Here is a 22855-nt window from a genome sequence, read left to right on the forward strand (position 1 = left end):
AACAAATAAGGGCCATCTGAATAAATAGTCTCTGTAAAGAAGTCCACCAAAGTGCGAAGTGCAAGATCTCCTCAAGTGAAATATTATTCAATCTGATCTGACTTAGGATCTGGGACACACCACATGTTGCGTACTGCAGTATACATGAGGCAGACACTTAAGATTGGTGGTATATCTGGAGATCATTTGCCCCGATCCTGAGAACAAGCTTTCATCATCCCCCAGTCGGTTAGGAGAAAGATTGGATAAAGAGAGCCATATTATTAGAAGGCGCATTTCTGCTCAGCTTGAGGTGAGAGGCTAATACCCCTGTAGGGGGCTAAGGAGTAAGAAGCACCCCCACAAGTATTGGGTGTAAGGTGGAGGAGGAACATTGAAGACAAATAAGAAGAAATACCGCGTGTGAAGGTCACATGGTTTTGGACATTATTGGGACACTATAAGCACCTTTTTATATAAAGCACTTTATGGTCATTATCTAGATCTGTTTAATATTTATGGGCACCTGTCACTTTATTCACTACTAATATATCCATTATTTGCAATTTAGCACTAGAACACTTTATTTATATTTTGGAAGTATTGTCACTATTAATGTTTATGTATTCACACATCTGAGTACGGATTTATTGTGGATTAAGTTTGGACAATATCACAGAAGTTATATTATATTATATGATTCTATATACACAATAATTTTTATTATCACTATCACTATTGAGTGAACACCATTTTTAGTTTCTTCCCTGAAGCGCGATACCACCCCCCCTACATTAAATTAATGCAACACCTGTAGCTGACCCGAGGTGTTTCGTCTAATAAGACATCATCTAGGGTGTCAAGTTACTGGTGTTATTGTTGTTATAAGTACCTTTTGGGGGGACCCCAAAATTAGACTCTCTTGTGGGGCCGTAATTCCGCTCTGCTGTATGTAAGTCGTCACTTCCTGTTAGGATAAAGATGGCGACGGTGCATGCATACGAAGCCTAATTATGATAATCATAGACTAAGACTACTGGCGCGAGGCATGCGTGTTGGACCTCGCTGTAAGTCCTGGTGCGGAACAACAGGGAGGAGGCGTGAACCAAGCCTCAGTATGGAAATAACCTAGGGAGGCGCAAACCAAGCCTCAGTGTGGAACTGACAGGACACAGATATACCCGGTACTTCATCATCCAAACCTAGTTTTAAGAGGGAAAAAAAACGCTAGCCATGAATAAAAATCTAACCTGCTAATCAAGATGTTGAGGATATCCAGCATTTCCTACTTTGCATGTGATATATTTGGAGGAGGCCTCTGAGCATTGAAGTACTCCAGCATTGGAGATTTTTGGACATCCATTACTTTATAAAAGCATTAGTGACCTGAAGAGTATAAGCTCTATTAGATCATATTCATCTTGTAAGCCTCCTATTTACCTCACTTATCGGTGGTGGCAATGCACATCACATTGAATAATATTTCACTTGAGGAGATCTTGCACGTCGCACTTTGGTGGACTTCTTTACAGAGACTATTTATTCAGATGGCCCTTATTTGTTGTTATTTTTTTTTTTTTGGTACTTTTTTGAATAGCAATATTCACTATATTTATGCATTTTACAGAGACTATTTATTTAGATAGATTTTTTTTTTTTGTTTGACATTATTTGTTGACAATTTTTGCACTTTTTTGAATAGCAATATTCACTTTATTTATGCGCTTTAACATACACTTCATTTTTTGGCACTTTCTCTGTCCTTCAGCACCTGGCTTTCAATAGCCAGACCGTTAAAGCCAGCGGCTGTAAAAGCAGGATGGAAAATTGGTCCCTGAGACAGAAGATCTTCCCTGAGAGGAAGTTTCCAAGGAATGTCTGCTACCAGCCTTACCAGGCCTGCGTACCAATATCGGCAAGGCCAGTCTGGTGCCACTCTCAATTTCTTCTACCTTGATTCTGCATAGCAGTCTCGACAGAAGTTGCATTGAAGGAAAAGCATAAAATCAAACGAAACTGACCCTAAGGGGTCACTAGGGCGTCCGCGGCGTCGAACAGAGGATCCCGAGACCTTAACACAAACCTCTGCACCTTCTTGTTGAGACGGGAGGCCAACAGGTCCACATCCGGGGTCCCCCACCGGAGACACAGCAAATGAAACACCTCCAGGTGAAGAGACCATTCTCCCTGATCCAATGTCTGCCGACTGAGATAGTCCGCTTGCCAATTCTCTACCCCCAGAATGTGCACAGCAGAGAGGGCCAGAACATATGGTTCTGCCCACCTCAGGATGCCGGCTACTTCCCAGGCCGCCAGGGCACTCCTTGTGCACCCTTGATTGGCATATGCCACCGCCGTAGCATTGTCCGATTGTATCCTCACCGGGCATCCCTGCAGACGATCCGTCCACTGAGACAGACAAAGCCTGATTGCCCGAATCTCCAGGATGTTGATCGGCAGACTGGACTCCTCTCAAGCCCGAAAACCTTGAGCCGAGTATACTCCCAAGACACCTCCCCACCTGGACAGTATGGCATTTGTGGAAATCACTGTTCAATACAGGGGAAGAAAAAACTTTCCCCAGGCGAAGCGCCGGGGAGTGGAGCCACCATATCAGAGACCCTCTCGTACCCCGACTTAACAGGATTAGACCGTTCAGCAACTGCGGATCCTTGTCCCATCTAGCAAGAATCTTTCTTTGCAGAGGTCTGGTATGGAACTGAGCAAACAGAACTGCCTCGATGCTGGAGACCATCAGACCAAGCAATTGCATGCAAGTCCTGAGCGACGACCGACGGTTGAACAACAGGAGCCAAATCGCATCCTGCAACTTCAGTAGTTTCGCCTGTGGAAGAAACACCCAGCTGATGCTGAATCCAGAGTCAGACCCAAGTAGTGCAGCTTGGTGGACAGAGTCAAAGCCGATTTCTGAAACTTCAGTGTCCATCCAAACCCCTGTAGAGTTTACACAGTAATGTCCAAGTTGACTTCTAGAGCCGAAGAAGACTCTGCATGCAAAGGCAGAGATCGTCCAGGTAACCTAGTACCGCAATCCCCTTCTGACGAAGCAATGCCAGCACTGGGGCCAAAACTTTTGTGAACACCCGAGGAGCTAAAGCGAGATCAAAAAGGTAACGCCACAAATTGATAGTGCTCCTCGCCCACGGCAAAACGAAGAAAACGCTGGTGCCCGACATATATTGGAATACGATGGTAAGTGTCCTTGAGATCGATAGAAGCCAAAAGATCCCCTTGATGAAGGAAAGCAACTACCGTGCGAATGGACTCCATCCGAAATTTATGAACCCGCACAAAGTGGTTCAGAGCCTTGAGGTCTAAGATTGGGCGGACCTTACCTTTCTTCCTGGGAATGGTAAACAGATTTGGAAAAAAAACCTTGAAACGTTCTGACTCTGGAGCCGGCACAATGACTCCTTGTGCTAACAGGTCCTGCACTTCCCCGTAAAGGCCCTGCAGCCGATCGTGAGACAGGCATAAATTGGAAGGACGAAACTCAATCTTGTAGCTGAACTGAATCAACTCGTGGACCCATTTTTCCTGAATGAGCAAGGTCCATGGGTGAGGAAAGAAGCGCAGGCGTCCCCCAACCCCAGATATGGATGAGGGCGCCCCTTCAGACAGAAAGGCCGCTTGTGAGCTGAGAAAAAGGGACCACGTTTACGACGAGGTTCCTTGCCCCAAGCAACCTGCAGAAGTAAGGTACTCTTCCCTCCCGTAAGGCCCTTAATGATTTCCTCCATAGAGGTACCGAACAAACGGTCACCTACAAAAGGTGAGTCAGTCAGCACCTTTTTAGAAGCCTGGTTGGCCGACCAGTACTTCAACCAAATCATGCGGCGAAGGATCACCGCCATCACAGATACTCTGCCAGCCAAAGAGGCCACACCCAAAGATGCATCACAAACGTACCGTAGCCCCTGGATCAACTGATCCGCCAGATCCGCCACCTCAGGAGGATGCTGATCCCCTTCCAGATCCTGGAGTAAAATTTTTGCCCATTCCGTTAAGGTCTGGGATACCAAGGTGATAGCAAACACCGGCCTCAACATTGAACCTGTAACGTTGAAAAGGTAACGAACCAGAGCCTCAGCTCTTTTGTCCACGGGGTCCTTAAAGAATGGAGAATCCTCCACCGGCAAAAGTGTGGCCTTATTTAGCCTGGAAACCTGAGAGTCCACCGACGGTGGAACCATCAGATTTTTCAGGAGAGACTCCTCAAAGGGATATTTCCTCGCAAAACGCTTAGGTATTCCAACCATGCATTTCGGGGATCTCCGCTGACTAGCAACAATCTAATCAAAATAGGCAGGAAAGGGGAGCACCTTAGTCACCTTGGAAGATCTACGGGTGCCAAACTGCACCGGTTTCTCCAACTCAGCATTAGCTGAGTCCTCCAACTGTAAAGTTTCCCGTGGCTGCAGAGGAAGTTGAGTCATGGTTAGAGCACTCGGAGGGCGTGGACGACCTCCACGCCTCCAGACATCAGACTCTGAGGAGGCAGAGGATACAGGTGAAGGAGGGGGGCGCTTCTTGCGAGGCCCCCTTTGCAGGGCCATATCAACCTTTGACACAAGTGACTTCAGGGCCGCCGTCATGGCCGCCAGGGCAGACTGAGACCCAGAGGGTCCCGCAGCTTCAAGGAGTGGGTCAGGTGGTGATACACATTCCAGGGACTCTATGGTTAAATCGGAGCCGCACTGTGCCCAACAGAAAATAAAAGTGTTTTATTTTTTTGAAAAAACTCCCTGCGCACCGCTCGGAGCATCACAAGAATCAGTGCACCCACGGCGCTGTATATAGCAGAGGAAGGACTATATACCCACAGAGACTCACCACTATGCACCCAAAATGGCTGCCGCATAGACTACAACGGGAAACTCAAAATGTGGCCGCTGGACTACACAAACATGGCCGCAGAGGCTGAAAACAAGCATCCACGGCAAAATAGCTACCCACGCGGGACCCCAGGGAAGTAATAGTCCACCAGGGGGGAGCCCCCCCAATGTAACACTCCCACCCAGAAAAACCTGTGCACCCCAAAATGGGACTAGGGGAGAGGGGGAAACCCCCCGCTAGGGAGAGGGGGGAAACCATGAGGGGAGGAAGGACACAGGGGGGGCCTACCATCCCAGGGAAGGGCCCGCGGCCACCCCAGCAATTCTCAGAGAAAAGAGGGGGAACACTACTCACCACACCATGGCAGAAAAACCTGTGCACCCCAAAGTGGGACTAGGGGAGAGGGGGAAACCCCCCGCTAGGGAGAGGGGGGAAACCATAAGGGGGAGGAAGGACACAGGGGGGGCCTACCATCCCAGGGAAGGGCCCGCAACCACCCCAGCAATTCTCAGAGAAAAGAGGGGGAACACTACTCACCACACCATGGCATTAGGCGGGCACCACTCCCAGCAGGAGGCTGCAACTTTGATCATGACTGTTGTTGTGACCAGGGCTATGCGACCTCACGAGGTGTTTCATTCCCTGGCCAGCTTTCATCCAGTGGAGCTATGTGGAGGCCAACCTAGTGCGGAGCTAATAAATGGATTTTTGTAAAATCTTACCGTAAAATCCTTTTCTCTTAGCTCATTGACAGACGTAGTCCTCGGTGATACACCACCTTCGGGTTATGTTGCCTCCACAGGAGCAGGACTAGACAGGAAATTAAAAAGCTCTGGCCACACCCTAGGGGCAGTCCCAGAGGGTATATCCTCTCTCTCTCTGCCTCAGCAAATCAGTTATGTGAAAAAGCAGTCTTTAGAGATTTTAACCCAACTCAAAAAAACAGAGGGGCGGGGACTACGTCTGTCAATGAGCTAAGAGAAAAGGATTTTACGGTAAGATTTTACAAAAATCCATTTTTCTCTAGCGCTCATTGACAGACGTAGTCCTCGGTGATACACCACCTTCGGGACGTCCCAGAGCAGTATCACAACTGAGGGGTGGGAAAATGAAATCAAATCCCAATCTAGAAGGCCCAACCGGTGCCAACTAGAAGTTTACAATGCTCATCCTTAATGATGAGACTCAACAAAAAAAGAGAAAAAATTTTTTTTTTTTTTTTTTTTTTCAAACAGAAAAAAACCCTCGAGGTAGACCACCGGTCTCCTCAAATTGCGGCCTGCAAAACCTTGCGGCCAAATGAGGCATCCGCCGATGCCGTCACATCAATTTTATAGAATTTTGTAAAGGTATGTACCGACGACCAGGTGGCCGCCTTACATACCTGGACCACTGACGCCTGATGGCGAAAGGCCCAAGAAGTACTGAGCGCTCGAGTGGAGTGCGCCCTAACAGGGAACGGAGGACTCTGACCCTTAATAGAATAAGCCTGTACCACCGTTTGTCTAATCCATTTGGCAATGGTCGCGGCAGATGCAGGCAAACCCTTTCTGGGGCCATCCGTGATCACAAAAAGTGAATCCGTCTTTCGGAAAGATTCCGTAGCTTTCAGGTATACCCTGATTGCCCGAACCACATCTAAGGAATGCAACGCATGTTCCCGATGATGCTTGGGCTGAGGACACAAGGAAGGTAGTACAATATCTTCATTCAGATGAAAATCTGAAACCACCTTAGGAAGAAAAGATGGCTTAGGATGAAGTACTACCTTATCCCTATGAATCACTAGGTATGGGGACTGGCATGATAATGCAGCCAGTTCTGACACCCTGCGAGCAGAAGTAATAGCCACCAAGAAGGCCACCTTCTGGGATAAAGTAAGCAAGGGAATCTCCCTGATGTTTTCAAAGGGAGGTTTCTGTAGAACCGACAAAACCAAATTAAGATCCCAGGGCGGTAAGGGCGCGCGGACTGGAGGAGCCAGGTGCCGCACCCCCTGGATGAAATTCCGCACCAAGGATTTGGTAGCTAAAGGCTTCTGAAAGAAGATTGCTAATGCTGAAACTTGACCCTTGATGGTGCTCAAGGCTAGCTTCTGCTCAACCCCTTGTTGCAAAAAGGCCAATATTCGAGTCACCGAATAGGTACGTGGAGGAAATCCTAAAGATTCGCACCACGCAATATAAGTCTTCCATGTGTGATAATAGACTTTGCTGGAAGTCGCTTTCCTTGCTTTAATAAGGGTAGGAATGACTGAAGTAGACAAACCTCTGTCCTTCAGTACTTGGGTCTCAATGGCCAGGCCATTAAACCCAGCGACTGTAAAGCATGATGGTAAATTGGTCCTTGAGACCACAGACACTCCCTGAGACGAAGTTCCCACGGAACGTCTACGATTAACATGTCCAAGTCGGCCAGGCCGGCTTGAGGAGGCCAGCCTAGAATTTCTAGGACCACTGGCGCTGATAGAATCTGAACCAGGCGTCCCTAGAGGTATCTGGCCCCGACCATCCGAGAAAGTCTGGTCGTTTTCTGTTCCCACACATTTATCAGATACCTAATAGTTATCAGGAAAGGTGATCTTTTCTGGTTGAACCTCAGGGACCGAAGTCACCCGACTAGAGGCTACTTGGCCTATCTGGTCAACCAGATCCGATTCCTGTGAGGTATCGGGACTAATCTTAGGAAAAGGTAAAGGAAAAGATCTATTCAGGGAACGGTAACTACCGCTTCCTGTAGTATTTAAATGTTGGAAGGGAAGAATCTCACCGGTAGTAGTGGTTGATGCTCGATCTAATGTCCTGAATACCGGTGAAAACGTCCCCCCACCCTGAAACTGGGTGGGGGCGCACCTTCAGGCTGTGTACTCCTTTGCTTCGGGTTTGGCTGGGTTGGTCCTTTGCTTGTCCGACCAGCCCTTCTTGAACCCTCCTGGAGGAGTCTTGCCTTTCCCGCTAGTACCAGCCGGGCGCCCTTTATGGGCGGTAAAGAAAGGTCCTCGCTTGTTGCGAGGTCCCTTAGCTTTAGCAGCCTGTGGCAAAAAAGTGCTCTTGCCCCCAGTGGCATCCTTAATGATTTCATCTAGGTTGGCCCCAAATAGACGATTCCCCTGAAAAGGGAGATTAGTCAAGGTCTTTTTGGAACCTAGGTCAGCTGACCAGCATTTTAACCACAGCACACGTCTGAGGATCACCGCTGACTTAGATGCATGCCCTAATAAGGGAGTAGTGTCCAAGGCTGCGTCACAGATAAACTGTAGCCCTTGTATAATCTGTTCCATCAAATCAGATGTCTCCTGGGGAATATCTTTTCCCCTAAGATCTTGGCGTACCATTTTCGCCCATTCCGTAAGTGTCTGGGAAACTAGACCAATAACAATTACTGGTCTAAATGCTGACCCTATCAGAGAGAAGATGGTGCGGGACTCTGCTTCCATCTTTCGATCCACCGGATCCTTAAAGGACGAAGTGTCCTCCACTGGAATAACCGTGGCTTTATTCAGCCTGGAAATAGGTGGATCCACCACTGGTGGTACCGTCCATTTCTTAATGATGGATTCCTCAAACGGATAGCGTCTAGCAATACGCTTGGAAATAGTAAAGGTACGTTTAGAATGCTCCCATTCTCCTTTAATCTGATTACCGAAACATTTAGGTACAGGAAAAACCTTCACCGTTTTGATGGGCTTATTAGTACCAAAGGGAATCTCTGTTTCAGTTGCCTCTGCCGGTAAAGCCTCAAGTTTTAAGGTTTCCTGCACTGCCACAACTAGTGCGTCCACCAATGCTTCTTCCTGAATTATAGCAGGAGAAGAAGCGTCCTCCTCACTGTCTGAGGGGGCTTTACCTGGGATAACAGCCCTTGCAGAGGAACCTGCAACTGCAGTGACCATCTCTGAATCAGAGTCAGAGGTGTCAGATAGTATAGGGGTAGGCGGGGGTCGCTTCCTTGACCCCCGTCCCTGACAGGCCGCCTCCACCCGAGCCACCATAGACTCCAAAATTGCTGTAAATGACTCTATACTCTGTGCACCGGCGGGTCCCGTGGCCCCCTCGAGGGAAACAGGTGGGGGAATATGTGTGGCAGGGTCCATGATAATTCCAGTCACTTCCTGGATAATATAATTCAAAAATAAAAAACTTTTTTTTTTTTTTTTTTTTTTTTTCAGACCCCCAGCGCCACAAAAGCCCCTTAGTGTTACCTGCTAGGGATCCCTATCGATCGAGAGAGAGAGAGAGATAGACCCCCAGGCTCACCACTTGATGCTCAGAGTTTAACTGCAACAGGTTACAGCGCTGTCTTGACAAACAGGAAGTCTTTTGGCTGGCTGCCCAGGAAGAAAGGAGGCGGCTCCGCCCCTCTGCACGCCTTCCGGCGCCTCCCCCAAGCTCCACGAGGTGTTTGGATCACCTCAAACATGGCCGCCCCCATGCTGGAGACACGAGGCTACGCCAAAATGGCGGCTCGTGCGATCCAGCAAAAAAAATGGCGGCGGCCTGTACTGAATAGCGGTGTGCTGCAGGGCACACAACACTCTCTCTGCATGGGGATATGGCGTGGTTGGCGGTACCGGCCCTGGCGGACCGCATGGCCATTCGGGAGGCCTGCTAATAGCTGGAGATCTGATTAGGAAGGCAGTCTACATGTCCGTGGCTTCTGACTGGTAGGTAGTTTATTCTTAACACCGTAAGATTCCCAGAATGCCACAGATTACATCTTTTTAACATGTATACAATTAGATTGTTAGCTCCCAAACCAAGCCTCCTGGCTTTTTGCACATAAAATCACACTCAAAGTAGGAGGATCTGTGTCATGTTATAGGATAGAGAGGGACTCTATCTTACCATACAGAGAGGGGCCCGCGTTCACCACAAGACCCGTCAGGGGAAAAGGGGGAACATACTACTCACCATACCGGAACCAGGCGGGCACCAACTCCTGACAGTACCCCTCTCCACCGGGGCGGGAGGGCTGTCGACCGATACGGACGCCGTGACTCATGGTCTTTGGCGTTTCAGCGAGACGTCTAACTCGCGTGGACAGTCCTTTAATGGGACTTTGTCGCGGCCGACCCAGCGCGGAGCTATGGCCTGCACGCGCTCGTAGGCTGAACTGGGGTGACCACCGGATCTCAACATCCAGCCCGTCGCCCAGTTCAGCTTTCTTGCTTGAAGATCTCACAGGAACACTGGAGAAAAAAAAAGCTGTCTAAAAAATCCTTTAAGAAAAAATTCTTGCCAGGACCTAAGATCCCAGCAAGGTATCTAGGTCCTTACTCCTAACTAGACAGAAAATAACTGATTTGCTGAGGCAGAGAGAGAGAGGATATACCCTCTGGGACTGCCCCTAGGGTGTGGCCAGAGCTTTTTAATTTCCTGTCTAGTCCTGCTCCTGTGGAGGCAACATAACCCGAAGGTGGTGTATCACAGAGGACTACGTCTGTCAATGAGCGCTAGAGAAAGTTGGGTCGTGCTCACAGGCCACACTGGGAAGGCCATAAGGATCTAAGATATCCAGTGCATCACCCAGTTCAGCTGTTGATTTTAGTTCACACAGGAACAGATTGATTGTAGTTCACACAGGTACAGAAAATAACAAAGAGAAAAGAAAAAATTCCATTTAAAAAGGAAAAAAAATGCCAGGACCACAGATGCCAGCAGGGAGCCAGGTCCTTACTCCTGACTAGGCAGAAAAAAACTGAAGTCCTATAGCAGGAAGTGATGATATACCCCCTGGAACTGCCTCAGAGGCGTAGCCAAAATTGTTACTGCCTAGTCCTACTCCTGAAGAGAGAGCAGCATAAGCCCAAGGGTCTAAGAAGACATAGAGCTGTGTCCATCAGTGAACGAAAGAGAAACATCGTTTTTGGGACAATCAGTGTAAAAAGCAGCTTTACAGACAAACCTAGCCTCCAGCTCCATGTTAGTCCATCCTGGCCCCTCCCCAACGCGTATTGACACAGGGTCACCTGTCTTCCTTGAAATTCCCCGAGGAACACACGTGACCCTGTGTCGATACGCTTAGGGGAGGGGCCAGGATGGTGACGACACCTAGGAACAAACGTGGAGCTGAAGGCTAGGGTTGTCTGTGAGGCTGCTGTTTACACTGATTTTCCCAAAAACTATGCATCTTTGGATTGTGAACGCTTGTGTTGGTTTGGTGCACTGCAAGCACCTGTAAAGAGTGAGTACCCTGTGATTTTTTTTAATAAATGCAAATTTTAATTAGGGTATAACCACTATTGGCTTTTTTATCTTTTATTCATTACATTGGGATACTACAATCTATAATGAGAGGAGCCTAGAAGGAGGTTGGAGAAGTTGGATATAGCCAATAGTGGACTAAAAAGCTGGTTTGGATCATGCCTAACTGCGGCGATCACATTACCCTAGGTGAGAATATTCCTGGTGGGGGGGGGGGGGAGCACATCGAGGTGGCACCTTATTGTTTTTTTTCACTGAGAAGGAATTGCACAGCGGATCAAGCACTGTGTTTTTCTTGATTCTTTCGATTTTTTCTTTATATTTCTTTGCAAGCAATCATTTGCATGGACTCTTTCATTGTTATATGGCGATTGCATGTCTATGTTGGACAATATTTCACTATATGTATGCACTTTTTATATTATTTAATATTGTTGTTATTGTTATATTCTGATTATACAGTAATTTAGTATTCACATAGCACAGCATTTATTGTGTATTGATTTAGTTAGCACATGAGGGGGATTGTGAACAAAGCTAGCAGCTTATATTCACTTAAAGTGGTGTTCCGGCCTCCCCTCTCCCCCTCCAAAAATTAAAAGTCAGCAGCTACACATACTTGTAGCTGCTGACTTTTAATATTAGGACACTTACCTGTCCTGGAGTCCAGCGATGTCGGCACCGCAGCCGACGTTTCCGTCGGCTGTCGGGTGCTGCCGCCGCCATTGCTGATGAGGGAACCTGGCAGCGAAGCCTTGCGGCTTCACGGGCGGCCCCTAATACGCATGCGCGAAGTGCACTGCGCATTCAGACTGGCGGCGGGGGAAGGAGGAGGGGGCCAAACTTCCGAGGGACAGTGCCGCGGCGCCGTCTCCCGAAAGTGGGGAAGGGTACCTGTCAAAAACAGGTACCCTTTCCTCCCTCCCCCCTGAAAGGTGCCAAATGTAGCACCAGAGGGGGGGGGGGGAGCAAATGAGCTGAAGTTCCACTTTTGGGTGGAACCCCGCTTTAACTTCATAGATGGTAGCTCACAGGATCAATACATTTAATATGAAATTGTTGAAAATGTCTTGGTAGGCTGACGCCTTAAGAGTTCCCTTCACTGGAACTAAGGGGCCAAGCCCAACCCCTGAAAAACAACCCCACACCAAATGATTTGGACCAGTGTACAAAGCAAGGTCCAAAAAGACATGAATTAACAAGTTTGGGGTGGAGGAACCTGACTGGCCTACACAGAGTCCTGACCTTAACACGACAGAACACCTTTGGGATAAATTAGGGTTCATGCACACTGCAGCTCAAAGAAGTGGCTCCTACAGGCTTTTGAGCTCTCATTTTTCTGCCTAGAACTCCTCTCCATGTTAGCTAAAGTGTATGTGAACACTATCGCTCTTTTAGTTTACCCTTATAGCCAAAAAAAAAACCCACCACCAAACTCGTTTTTTGAGAGGGGCTTTCGAGCAGAAAAGACACCTGTGTGCCCAAAAACTCATGAAGAAGCGTGAAAAAGCATTAAAAAGTTCAACGAAGCTTGAAAACAAACAAAGTAAAAATTGAAAAAATCAGCAAAAGATCACAAAAAAGCACAAGCTTCTTCAAGCTGAAATAAAAGCTTGTAATAGCAGCTTTTTTTGAGCTGCAGTGTGCATTAGCTCTTAGAGCAGAGACTGTGAGTCAGGCCTTCTTACAAATGCGATTCCTGGAAGAATAGTCAAACATTCACACAGACACACTCCTAAACCTTGTGGACAGCTTTTCCAGAAGAGTTTAAGCTGTTAAAGCTGCAAAGGGTGGGCCAACTCAATATTAAAAGCTAAGGCCCCTTTCACACGATCGGACCGATAAGGACCGCCTGTCCAATTTTGAACTTAAAACAGATGGATGGCGATACGTTCGCCATCTGTCCAGCAGGTCGGATGAAAGCGGACAGTGCCCGATTTCATCCGATCTCCCTATGGAGGAGAGTGGGACTCTGACAGGTCCATCTCTGCACAGTGAGCAGCGACGGATCCCCGCTGAGCTCACGGAGTGCGCCTAGGGGATTAGTCCCGTGTGAAAGGGGCCTAAGGACTAAGACAGGGATGCCATTAAAGTTCATGTGCCTGTAACGGCAGGCATCCCAACACTTTTGGCAATACAGTGTATGTTTGTCCACAAGTAGGTGGGTGTTAGTTTGGTGTCCACAAACTTTTGATCATGTACTTTGTTTTATGGGTATCTAGAAGTCGGATTCCAAAGCAGAAAGATTTCCTGTATCACATGGTGAACTGCTTTTGATGATGAAAACAAACTAGGTTGCCCTGGGCAGCCAGTCTCACCTGCTCGATGGAAGTCATCCTTACTGTATGTAAAGTCCTTCAGAAAAGTTATACATTCAGTCTCATGATTGTAGCGCCTCGCTGTTTCCAGCAGCATTATCTACAATGAAGTTAAACACTATTAGTTTCTGAGGATCACCAGTCAAACTACATAAATTCTATGAACTGGTTTAAAGTGATTGTAAAGTCTCATTCTTTTTTTCTATAAAATTAGCAAACATGTTATACTTACCTGCTCTGTGCGGTTGGTTTTGCACAGAAGATCCTGCTCTTCTCTGGTCCATCGCCAGCACTCCTGGCCCCTCCCTCTTGTTGAGTGCCCCCCACAGCAAGCAGCTTGCTATGGGGGCAACCAAGCTGAGCTCTGTGTATCCATTCAGACATGGAGCCGTGGTTTGGCCCCGCCCCCTCGTTCTCCTCATTGGCTAACTGACTTTGAGTGACAGCAGCGGGAGCCAATGGTCTCAGCTAATCAGGAGGCAGAGTACCGGATGGTCGAGGGACTCATGGACATCGCTGGATCGAGAGAGAGCTCAGGTAAGTATTAGAGAGGCTAAGGGGGACTGCTGCACACAGAAGGCTTTTTACCCTAATGTTTAGAATGCATTAAGAAAAAAAACCTTCCAACTTTACAACCACTTTAAAAAACATTCATGGATGATGTATGTAAAAGTTTGGATGCTCTTGGTTATATATACAGTGCCTTGAAAAAAATATTCATAGTCCTTGAAATTTTCCACATTTTGTCATGTAACAACCAAAAAAGTAAATGTATTTTATTTTTTGATAAGTGATAAACCAACACAAAGTGGCACATAATTCTTAAGTGGAAGGAAAATGATGAATGATTTTCAAAATTTTTTACAAATATGTGAAAAGTGTGGAGTGCATTTGTATTACGCCTCCCTCCCCCCCCCCAATACTTTGCAGAACCTACTTTTGCTGCAATAACAGCTGCAAGTCTGTTTGGGGATGTCTCTACCAGCTTTGCACACCTCGAGAGAAATTGTTGCCCATTCTAATTTGCAAAAAAGCTCAAGCTCTGTCCGATTGGATGGAGAGCAGTCTAGTCTTTTGTAGACTCTAACAGGTTTTCTTCTAAGATTGCTCTGTATTTGGCTCCATCCATCTTCCCATCAATTCTGACCAGCTTCCCTGTCCCTGCTAAAGAAAAGCATTTCCACAACATGATGCTACCACCACCGTGTTTCACGGTGGGTATGGTGTGTTCAGGGTGATGTGCAGTGTTAGCTTTCCACAACACATAGCGTTTTACTTTTAGGCCAAAAAGTTCAATTTTGGTCTCATCTGACCAGAGCGCCTTCTTCCACATGTTTGCTGTGTCCCCCACATAGCTTCTCGCAAACTGCAAATGGGACTTCTTATGGCTTTTTATCAACAATGGCTTTCGTCTTGCCACTCTTCCATAAAGGCCAGATTTGAGGAGTGCATGACTAATAGTTGTCCTGTGGATCTCTGCAGCTCCTCCAGAGTTACCATGGGCCTCTTGGCTGCTTCTCTGATTAATGCTCTCCTTGCCCGGCTTGTCAGTTAAGGTGGATGGCAATGTCTTGGTAGGTTTGCAGTTGTGCCATACTCTTTCCATTTTTGGATTATTGAACAGTGCTCCATGAGATCTTCAAAGCTTGGGATATTTTTTTATAACCTAACCCCGCTTTAAACTTCTTCACAACATTATCCCTGACCTGTCTGGTGTGTTCCATGGCCTTCATGATTCTGTTTGTTCACTAAGGTTTCCTAACAAACCTCTGAGGGCTTCACAGAGCAACTGTATTTATACCAAGAATAAATTACACACAAGTGGACTTTATTAACTAATTAGGTGACTTCTGAAGGCAATTGGTTCCACTAGATTTTAGTTAGGGGTATCAGAGTAAAGTGGGCTGAATGCAAATGCACAACATACTTTTTAGATATTTATTTGAAAACATTTTGAAAACTATTTATCATTTTTCTTCCACTTCACAATTATGTGCCACTTTGTGTGGGTCTATCACATAAAATCCCCAAAAAATAAATTTATGTTTTTTGATTGTAACATGACAAAATGTGAAAAATTTCAAGGGGTATAAATAAATCAGGAGTCGATCGATTATCGGTGCGGCCGATTATCGTGGGCCATTATTAACTTTTTCTGAAGAATCGGTATCGGCCACAGACTTACCGATATTGCTTCCAGGGGTTGTTGGCATCACCCTGGTACCTTTTTCTAGAGCGGTCAGTCAGCTTTCTTCTAATTACAACCAATGCGGCTAAGCATCCACTCGGCTGTTATTACAAGCAGTGGGAGGGGGATATCCTCCCTCCCGCCACCTTCAGCTGCTCTGCCCGGGTCTACAGTCCCACCAGGAGGCCCGAGCGACCAACCGGCACATCCGCCGGCTAGCCAAAGACCCGAACAAAACCGGAATCGGCTCTGATTGGGTCTCCAATGTAGTAACCCAGAGGCGATGTCATGACATCACTTTCGGTTACTGGAGCCTTAAAGGCGCCAGATTTAAAAAAAAAAAAACAGTATGCAAAACAGCCAAACTTGGCGTTTTGAATGCTTTTGAGTGCAGAGGAGGGGTTTGGAGTCTTACAGACCCCAGATCCTTCCATAAAGAATACCTGTCACTGCTTATTACTGTCAGAAGGATGTGCACATGTTTAGGTGTTTTCCAACTATAGCCAAAGTTAAAAAAAAAAAAAAAAAATGCCTAGTATACTTTAACAGTCTCAATTACCACATGTATAAAGGCTCACGGGGGTACTAATCCTTCCTTGCTCTATTCAAAATGGAATCTCAACCACCTATATAAAGCTGTCCTTCTATGACAGTTCTTTTACTTAATGAGCAGAGAAATCTGCTCAAGATTCATATGCATCAATGCCCTGGTAGAGCTGGGCGATTCATAGCCCCTATGCACAGGTAAAATTGTAAAGCCAGATGTTGGGCCCAAAAGCTTAAAGTAGAACTAAAGGCAAAACTTTTTTATTAGTTTTTGGATAGAGTGCAGAGGGATTAGAATGCCTGTCAGTTTTTTTGATTGCGGTCTGTGCCCCCCGTAAAAGTAATATAGGGGAAATCTTCCAATGGGGACACTAGTTCTAGTGACCTGGGGGTCCCCAAGGAATTCCTCTAATTTGCAGGGATTTCCTCTCACTTCCTGTTTGGCTATGGGACAGGAAGCGAAGGGAAATATCTGCAATGGGACACAGATGGTGAACAAAAAAAATCTAACAGGGGTTATAACCCTCCTTTGCTCTATCCAAAATGAAAAAGAAAAAGTGTGGTAACTGTTTTTTTTTTTTTTTTAAAGATGTCAGTCATTATGCTGCAATCAGATGGTGTTCCTACCACAAATGGAGCTAACTACAAGCTCCATACCTGGAGCTCTACAGCTGCATATACCTCGCAGCACGAGGGCTTGCAAGCCTGTAGCATGGTAGCAATCACTCTTGCACAAACACCTTTCTATTAAGGCCCCTTTCACACTTATGCAATGCGATTTTACCGCAATTTTCCTGCGATTTTGAGCAATGGCTCAGTGCTATATACCTCAAAATGCATTAAAATTGTGCCAAAGTAGTGCAGGAACTACTTTGAAGACGGTGCAACTTCAAAACGCACTGATATTAATGGGGCTCATTGAAAATAATGGAAAACGACTTGTCATGCGATTTTGCAGTCCAAAATCGCGGGACAAGTCACACTAGTGTGAAAGGGGCCTAAAGCTGCAGATGGGTTCTGGAGTGGCCACAGGGAATCTATGCCCAGACAAATATGATCAGAGAATTGCATTTTTTTGCCCAGTTTGGAACTATCAGAGTGGTGTGAATTCTTTCTGATTCAGTCATCTGCGGGAATTGAAAGAGAAGCTTCAGTGGCAGAGTATTTCACCCACCAAGCGACCACAGCATTTATTGCCTCCCCATGTGGTTCCCTTGCTTGGGGGGGGGGGGGGTGATCCTACTCACCTTGCTATTATGACAAGACACTATCAGATCCATGTCTGGCCTTCCCCAACATTTATAGCTCTGAAGAAAATATTGATGGAGAGACCATTCTCCTGGATCAAGATGATGACTCACAACCTCCCCCTGCCATTTCTCCACTCCCAGTTTAATGTTTTGCTTAGGCTTCTTGTGCCACCTTGTATACTTATGTATGCCACAGCCGTGGCATTTTTTAGTACACTTCACCAAATTCCCATCCACCTGCAGTGTTCGATACAGAAGTGACAGATGAACCACCCAGATCTCCATCAGAATAACCTAGAGAGTGTTGTTACCTTCAGTGCCTGAAGTCCCTGCAATGGCACAGTGCTGAGAACACGTACCCAGCCAGAAAGGATTGCATCCTTTTTGAGAATCTTTTAGCAGAAAGGACCAACTCAGAGACAACAAGAGCCAGGAAAGCCAGCAGGGGCAGGAGAACTATCTCACCAGTATTCCCTTTATCCAGTACTCCCTAGAGTACAACAAAGCTAGGGGGACAGCCTTGAAGGAAGAAAACATGAATCCCAGGTAGGAAAACAACATGGATGGCAGGTCCCTTATGAGTTTGCATAGAAGGGATCTGCAGTTTGTCTGAAATTTCTTAAAACGAGGATCTCAGAGCCTGCTGCATTTCTTCTTGTAGGAAAATCTTGGACAAGAAAGAACTTTTGTTGATTCGAGAGACATCTTAAGCACCTCAGAGAGCATATTGTTATCAGCGGACTCGTCTGCATGTCCAGAGCCAATGCTGCTTTTATAAACAGATAGATAAAACACACCATCACCTTAATGCCCATAGTTCTCAGCTGTGCCAAAATTGGAATCAGAAAGTTTTTGACCGAGGCAAAGATGGTGAGAGTACCACAGTCCATGAGTTCAGATGCAATACAGCAAAAAGTAGACAGCATTGATGACCAAGGAAAAGGTAGCTAGTTTTACCAGTTCCTGAGAGTTACTCTGAGACCAAGAGCAGTCGGTAATAGCTTTGTCTCTGAACAAGGGGTATTTAATCTTAAGAGTCTCAATAACCACATGCGTAAGGCTGTCCATGACTTCTATATTGCAAGAGCAAACCTCCTCTGACCGTTCTCCTTCAGTTAAGGAGGGCAAAGAATCCACACCAGACTTATGCATTTTAGCCAATGCACCTGGATACCTGGAAAAGAAGGCGTGATTACACGCTATTATTACTCTGAATCACAGTGCCAATCAGGAGTGGGCACTTCCAACAAAAATAGTGATCTGAGCATGGAGCTGGGGACCTAACACACTAGACAGTTATGCACTGATGCTGTAAATATGCGGATCAGACTATCCGTATGACACAAACAAAGCAGAACAACCACTGCAGTGACTATCCAAATCTGGGAGTCCAGTATTTTCATTAAAAATCTGAAAAGCTGATGCAGTGAATGTATGAATCGAAAGTCAAATCTGACACTGTGAAAACAGGTGCGGGAGTGAATTTCCAGTAGCCTGTAGTTCATGACAGAATCATCTTCAGCTTGAAAGTCTTCTACCTCTTCAGGACAGTAAGCTAAATTGGGCAAGTCAATAGACGAAGTGAGTGTTGGCATATGCCCTTTGTTTTGTCAAGTGTCTACCTCCTAGAGGCGACTGCTTTACCCATCAGTACAAGACTGATTATATCTTCAAATAAATGCTGGTAAAAAAATACAAGGTGCACTGCTGGGTTTTATATTTAGATCTTGTACAGACAGCAAACCAAGATAATCTGATCACAGACATCAGAACTGGGAAAAATAGTGTTGCTAGGGGACTTGGATGAAAAACAATGTGGATGCCATGGAACAGCAGAACGAAAGATTTAATTTACTATTTTTAATAGTTTATTTTAATCTGGAAAATGCAAGATTAGTAAATAGTGGAATTGTGACTAAGAATAAGGTTTTAGATAATATTTTAGTTGTAGATATCATTTATACAATAAGATGTTATGTGTTTTTTAGGAATGCTATATACAGTAGTGAACAGTTTATTACAGAATATTTATTTACATTTTACCTCTATGGTGGATGCTTTCAAAAGTGCTATCTGATCCTCTCGAGACAATTCCAAAAACCCAGGAACCTGTTTGGCAAAATCCACAATCTCCTGCACAGAGATGATGGCTAACTCCGTAAAGTGAGCAAAGCGTTGTTGGCGAGCTTCTCTGCTGTTGGGGTCATTGGCGAGAGGCCATGGCTAAAAAAAGAGAGAAATCATCAGTAGGAGAAATGCAAAATCAGCTATACAGAATGAAATGAGGATATGAAAGTGATAGAACATTGTCTCATGAGCTCAATATGCATGTGACAAACACTGTTCCACTGGTGACAATCAGCATGTCTGAGCAGGACTGGAGCTACCGTATTTAAAAGGCACACTGATGTCTAAAACTTTACATGTTTTACTTTGTCTAATGAATGCAAATATACAGTATGCTAAATACAGTTTTAGTTTACCACTATGTACAAGTTATGCATAAAGTCTGGTTTGCATCAGCTTCCCTTCATTGTGCTTCCACATTATAACATTTCTGGACTTTAGATACTTAGGAAATTCCTGTTGCTGTTGTATTTCACCCAAAAACAGTTTTTTTGACTTACTGTTCTTTTTCTCTGAAGTTAATTGACAGACGCAGCTCCATATTCTTCTTGACCATTGGGTTATGCTGCCCCCTACAGGAGTAGGACATTAGGCAGGAAAAATCTTTACCAAGCCCACGGAGCAGTCCATGTAGGCATACACCCACTCACTCTGCTATAGGATTCAGTTTTGTTGCAAGCAGCGTTTAGAAGAAAAACCCTATCCCACTCAGAAATAGAGGGGCAGGTGCTGCGCCTGTCAATGAACTTCAGAGAAAAGGTACCTTGAAAACGTCATATCTGATGACACGTACGTCGGTCGCGTCGTGCTGACATCACCAATACGAGATTGAGGGCAGAAGAGTTGACCGGCCGGCGGCTCATTCAAACAAACGCTCTCTATTTCTGATGTTTGTAAGTTGCTTCCCTTATTTTTTTGTTTTAATAAATGTTATGGTTTTACACTATGGGGCACCTTATTCTTTTTTATATGAACCTGTGACTTGATCCCTGCTGGGGATATCGTTTGGAGGCATTCCTCCATGTTGGTACCAGCTGAATTTTATGATCCTGAGTTTACTGGCATTGGACATTGGCTTATTACTGAGTATATCTGGTAAGCAGTTTTGTATGTCGGTGGTGGTCACGCTCCTGACTGAAGTTTCCGCACACCTTGGGATTTCCTTCCTTTGGCTTTAATTCCCTCAAACAAATTGTTATCGGATACTGGCACTTAATTGTGTACATCTGGTAAGCAGCTTGTGCATGTGGGTGTTGGTCGCTTCTCTGACTGGAGTTTGGCACATACTTCGTTATTTGCAACTTCCTTTGGCTATACTCATTTGTATGTCTGGTAAGCAGCTTGTAAAATCGGTGGAGGTCACTATCTTTCACTTCAGCACTTTATTCCTTATTAAGTGGATTGCACTTAAGATGCAAATTTCACCATTGGGTGTACATTTGTGATATATGCACCCATAACAATTATACAGTGTTACGCTATGGGATCTTGTATCATTTTTTACTTGCACGTGGTCCATGTTTGTTGAGCTTTTCCTGTCGTCTGAGGTTGGAATTTACCCAGAGGTCTATCCTATTGAGGATCCTGGGAGCATACACCTTTGAATCAGGCACTTGATATATCTCAATCTGGTAAGCAGTCTGCGTATCTAGTGGCTGTTCCTTGCAATAGGAGTGATCTAACACTTTGGAATCTCACACGGACGACTGGATTGATCCCCAGGAGTTTTCCAGCAGTTTTTGTGGTCAAGATCATTTTTAACCTTTAAACATTTTTATTTGTCACTGTTGATTTTTTGGGTCCTTATAGGGACTATTGAACTTTAATTAACTCTGCACACAACTTGCTTTACACACTTCCTGGTTGGGTGTATGTCACATTCAAGTTGTTGTTATTATTATTATTTTTATTCACTGTATATTTCAAGTATTTAACTTGGTATTTTCACCATGTATAATATTTTGTGTGTTATAGCACAAATTCACTGCTTAGCGCGGCTTACCTTGATATAATTTTTGTTTAAGTGTTTGTCACACTAAAAGCTGCTGCTTATTTGTACATTAGCATAGTGCGGTTATCTTCCAAATTTACTTAGAATAAATCAAGCAATTGCAGACGCTCTTCATAATTAAGGTCCTCCAATCCCCTAATTAGTTTAGTTGCCCTTCTCTGGACTCTCTCCAGCTCCAACACATCCCTCCTGAGGACTCCCGAGGACTGCTGACCAGAACTGGACAGAATACTCCAGATGTGTTCGGACCAGAGTTTTATAAAGTGGAAGGATTATAGTCTCATCTCTGGCATACATCCCTTTCTTTATGAATGCGAATATTCTGCCGGCTTTGGCAGCTGCCTCTTGACATGGCATGCTATTGCCTAGTCTAGCCTCTACCAAGACTCCCAGATCTTTCTCCATTTTTGATTCCCCCAAGGGTTCCCCCCCCCTAATGTGTATTGTGTTTTTATGTTTTTTTAGTCCAAGTGCAAAACTTTACACTTCTCCACATTAAACCTCATTTGCCATGTCGTTGCCCACTCTGTTATTTTGTCCAGGTCATTCTGTAGGATATCTGCTCCATGCTGTGCAGTTATTACCCTGCCCAATTTTGTGTCATCTGCAAAAACTGATATAGAACTACTGATCCCGTCCTCAATGCTATTTATGAATAAATTGAACAGGGTTGGTCCTAGCCGTAAGCCAGCCCGCCCTGCCGTCAGCCATTTTCTATCACTCGTGGTAGAGGAGTGATAGAGAGTGGAGCTGATAGTTAAAGCTCTGTTATTGTCAGAGTCAGATAGAAATCTCTGTTAGGTTGGGACATTGAGATTCTCTGTCAGGGGCATTGAACGACTTTGCTAGGGACATTAAAAGGCTCTGTCAGAGGCATTGAAAGACCCTGTCAGGACTCTGTCAACAATTAAACCAGGTATAAAAAGAATTTGCCAGCAAAAGAGAACATTACACTCTGCTCATTGAAAGGTTTGTGCTGCGCTACTCTAAGGCACACATTTTTTTGTTGGGGTTCCAAAGTTTTGCTATACCATGTCAAAGGGTTCCAAGGTAAAAATTAATAGGGAAGTTCTGGTATAGAGGTAACACCAGAAATTGTTGATTTAGTGAGTATCTGCCTTCAGGGGTCAGGGCAGTCTTTTTTCTTCCGCTGGAGCAAATTGGTCCATGCTTTTTAGGGGTTTTTTTTTGCCTTTCTCTGGATCAACTGTGGGTACAAGATTCTGTATATGGAGGCTTTCTATATTTTATTTTTTCTTTTGGTTGAACTAGATGGACTAGAGGGGTTTTTTTTTTTTTTTTTTTTTTTCAATCCAGCTAACTGCATAGCTTAGGAGCTAGGGATGGTCGACTTGAGGTTTCTGTATAGAAACTGT

General features: G+C 45.3%; 1 protein-coding gene across 2 annotated transcripts in view; it reads right to left on the reverse strand.

Moving 5' to 3' along the window:
• The window catches only part of NR1H2 (nuclear receptor subfamily 1 group H member 2), a 199454-nt gene that overhangs the window by 19285 nt on the left and 157314 nt on the right, over nucleotides 1–22855 (reverse strand). For both annotated transcript variants that reach the window (XM_082274383.1, XM_082274384.1), the window contains exons 7-8: nucleotides 19385–19564; nucleotides 13358–13457 (exon numbers count right to left, since the gene is read on the reverse strand). In XM_082274383.1, coding sequence (XP_082130509.1) covers nucleotides 13358–13457; nucleotides 19385–19564 — 280 coding nt within the window. The remainder of the gene's footprint in view (nucleotides 1–13357; nucleotides 13458–19384; nucleotides 19565–22855) is intronic.

This window comes from Pelophylax lessonae (assembly GCF_965119305.1).
Source record: "Pelophylax lessonae genome assembly, chromosome: 12".
NCBI classification, from domain to species: domain Eukaryota; kingdom Metazoa; phylum Chordata; class Amphibia; order Anura; family Ranidae; genus Pelophylax; species Pelophylax lessonae.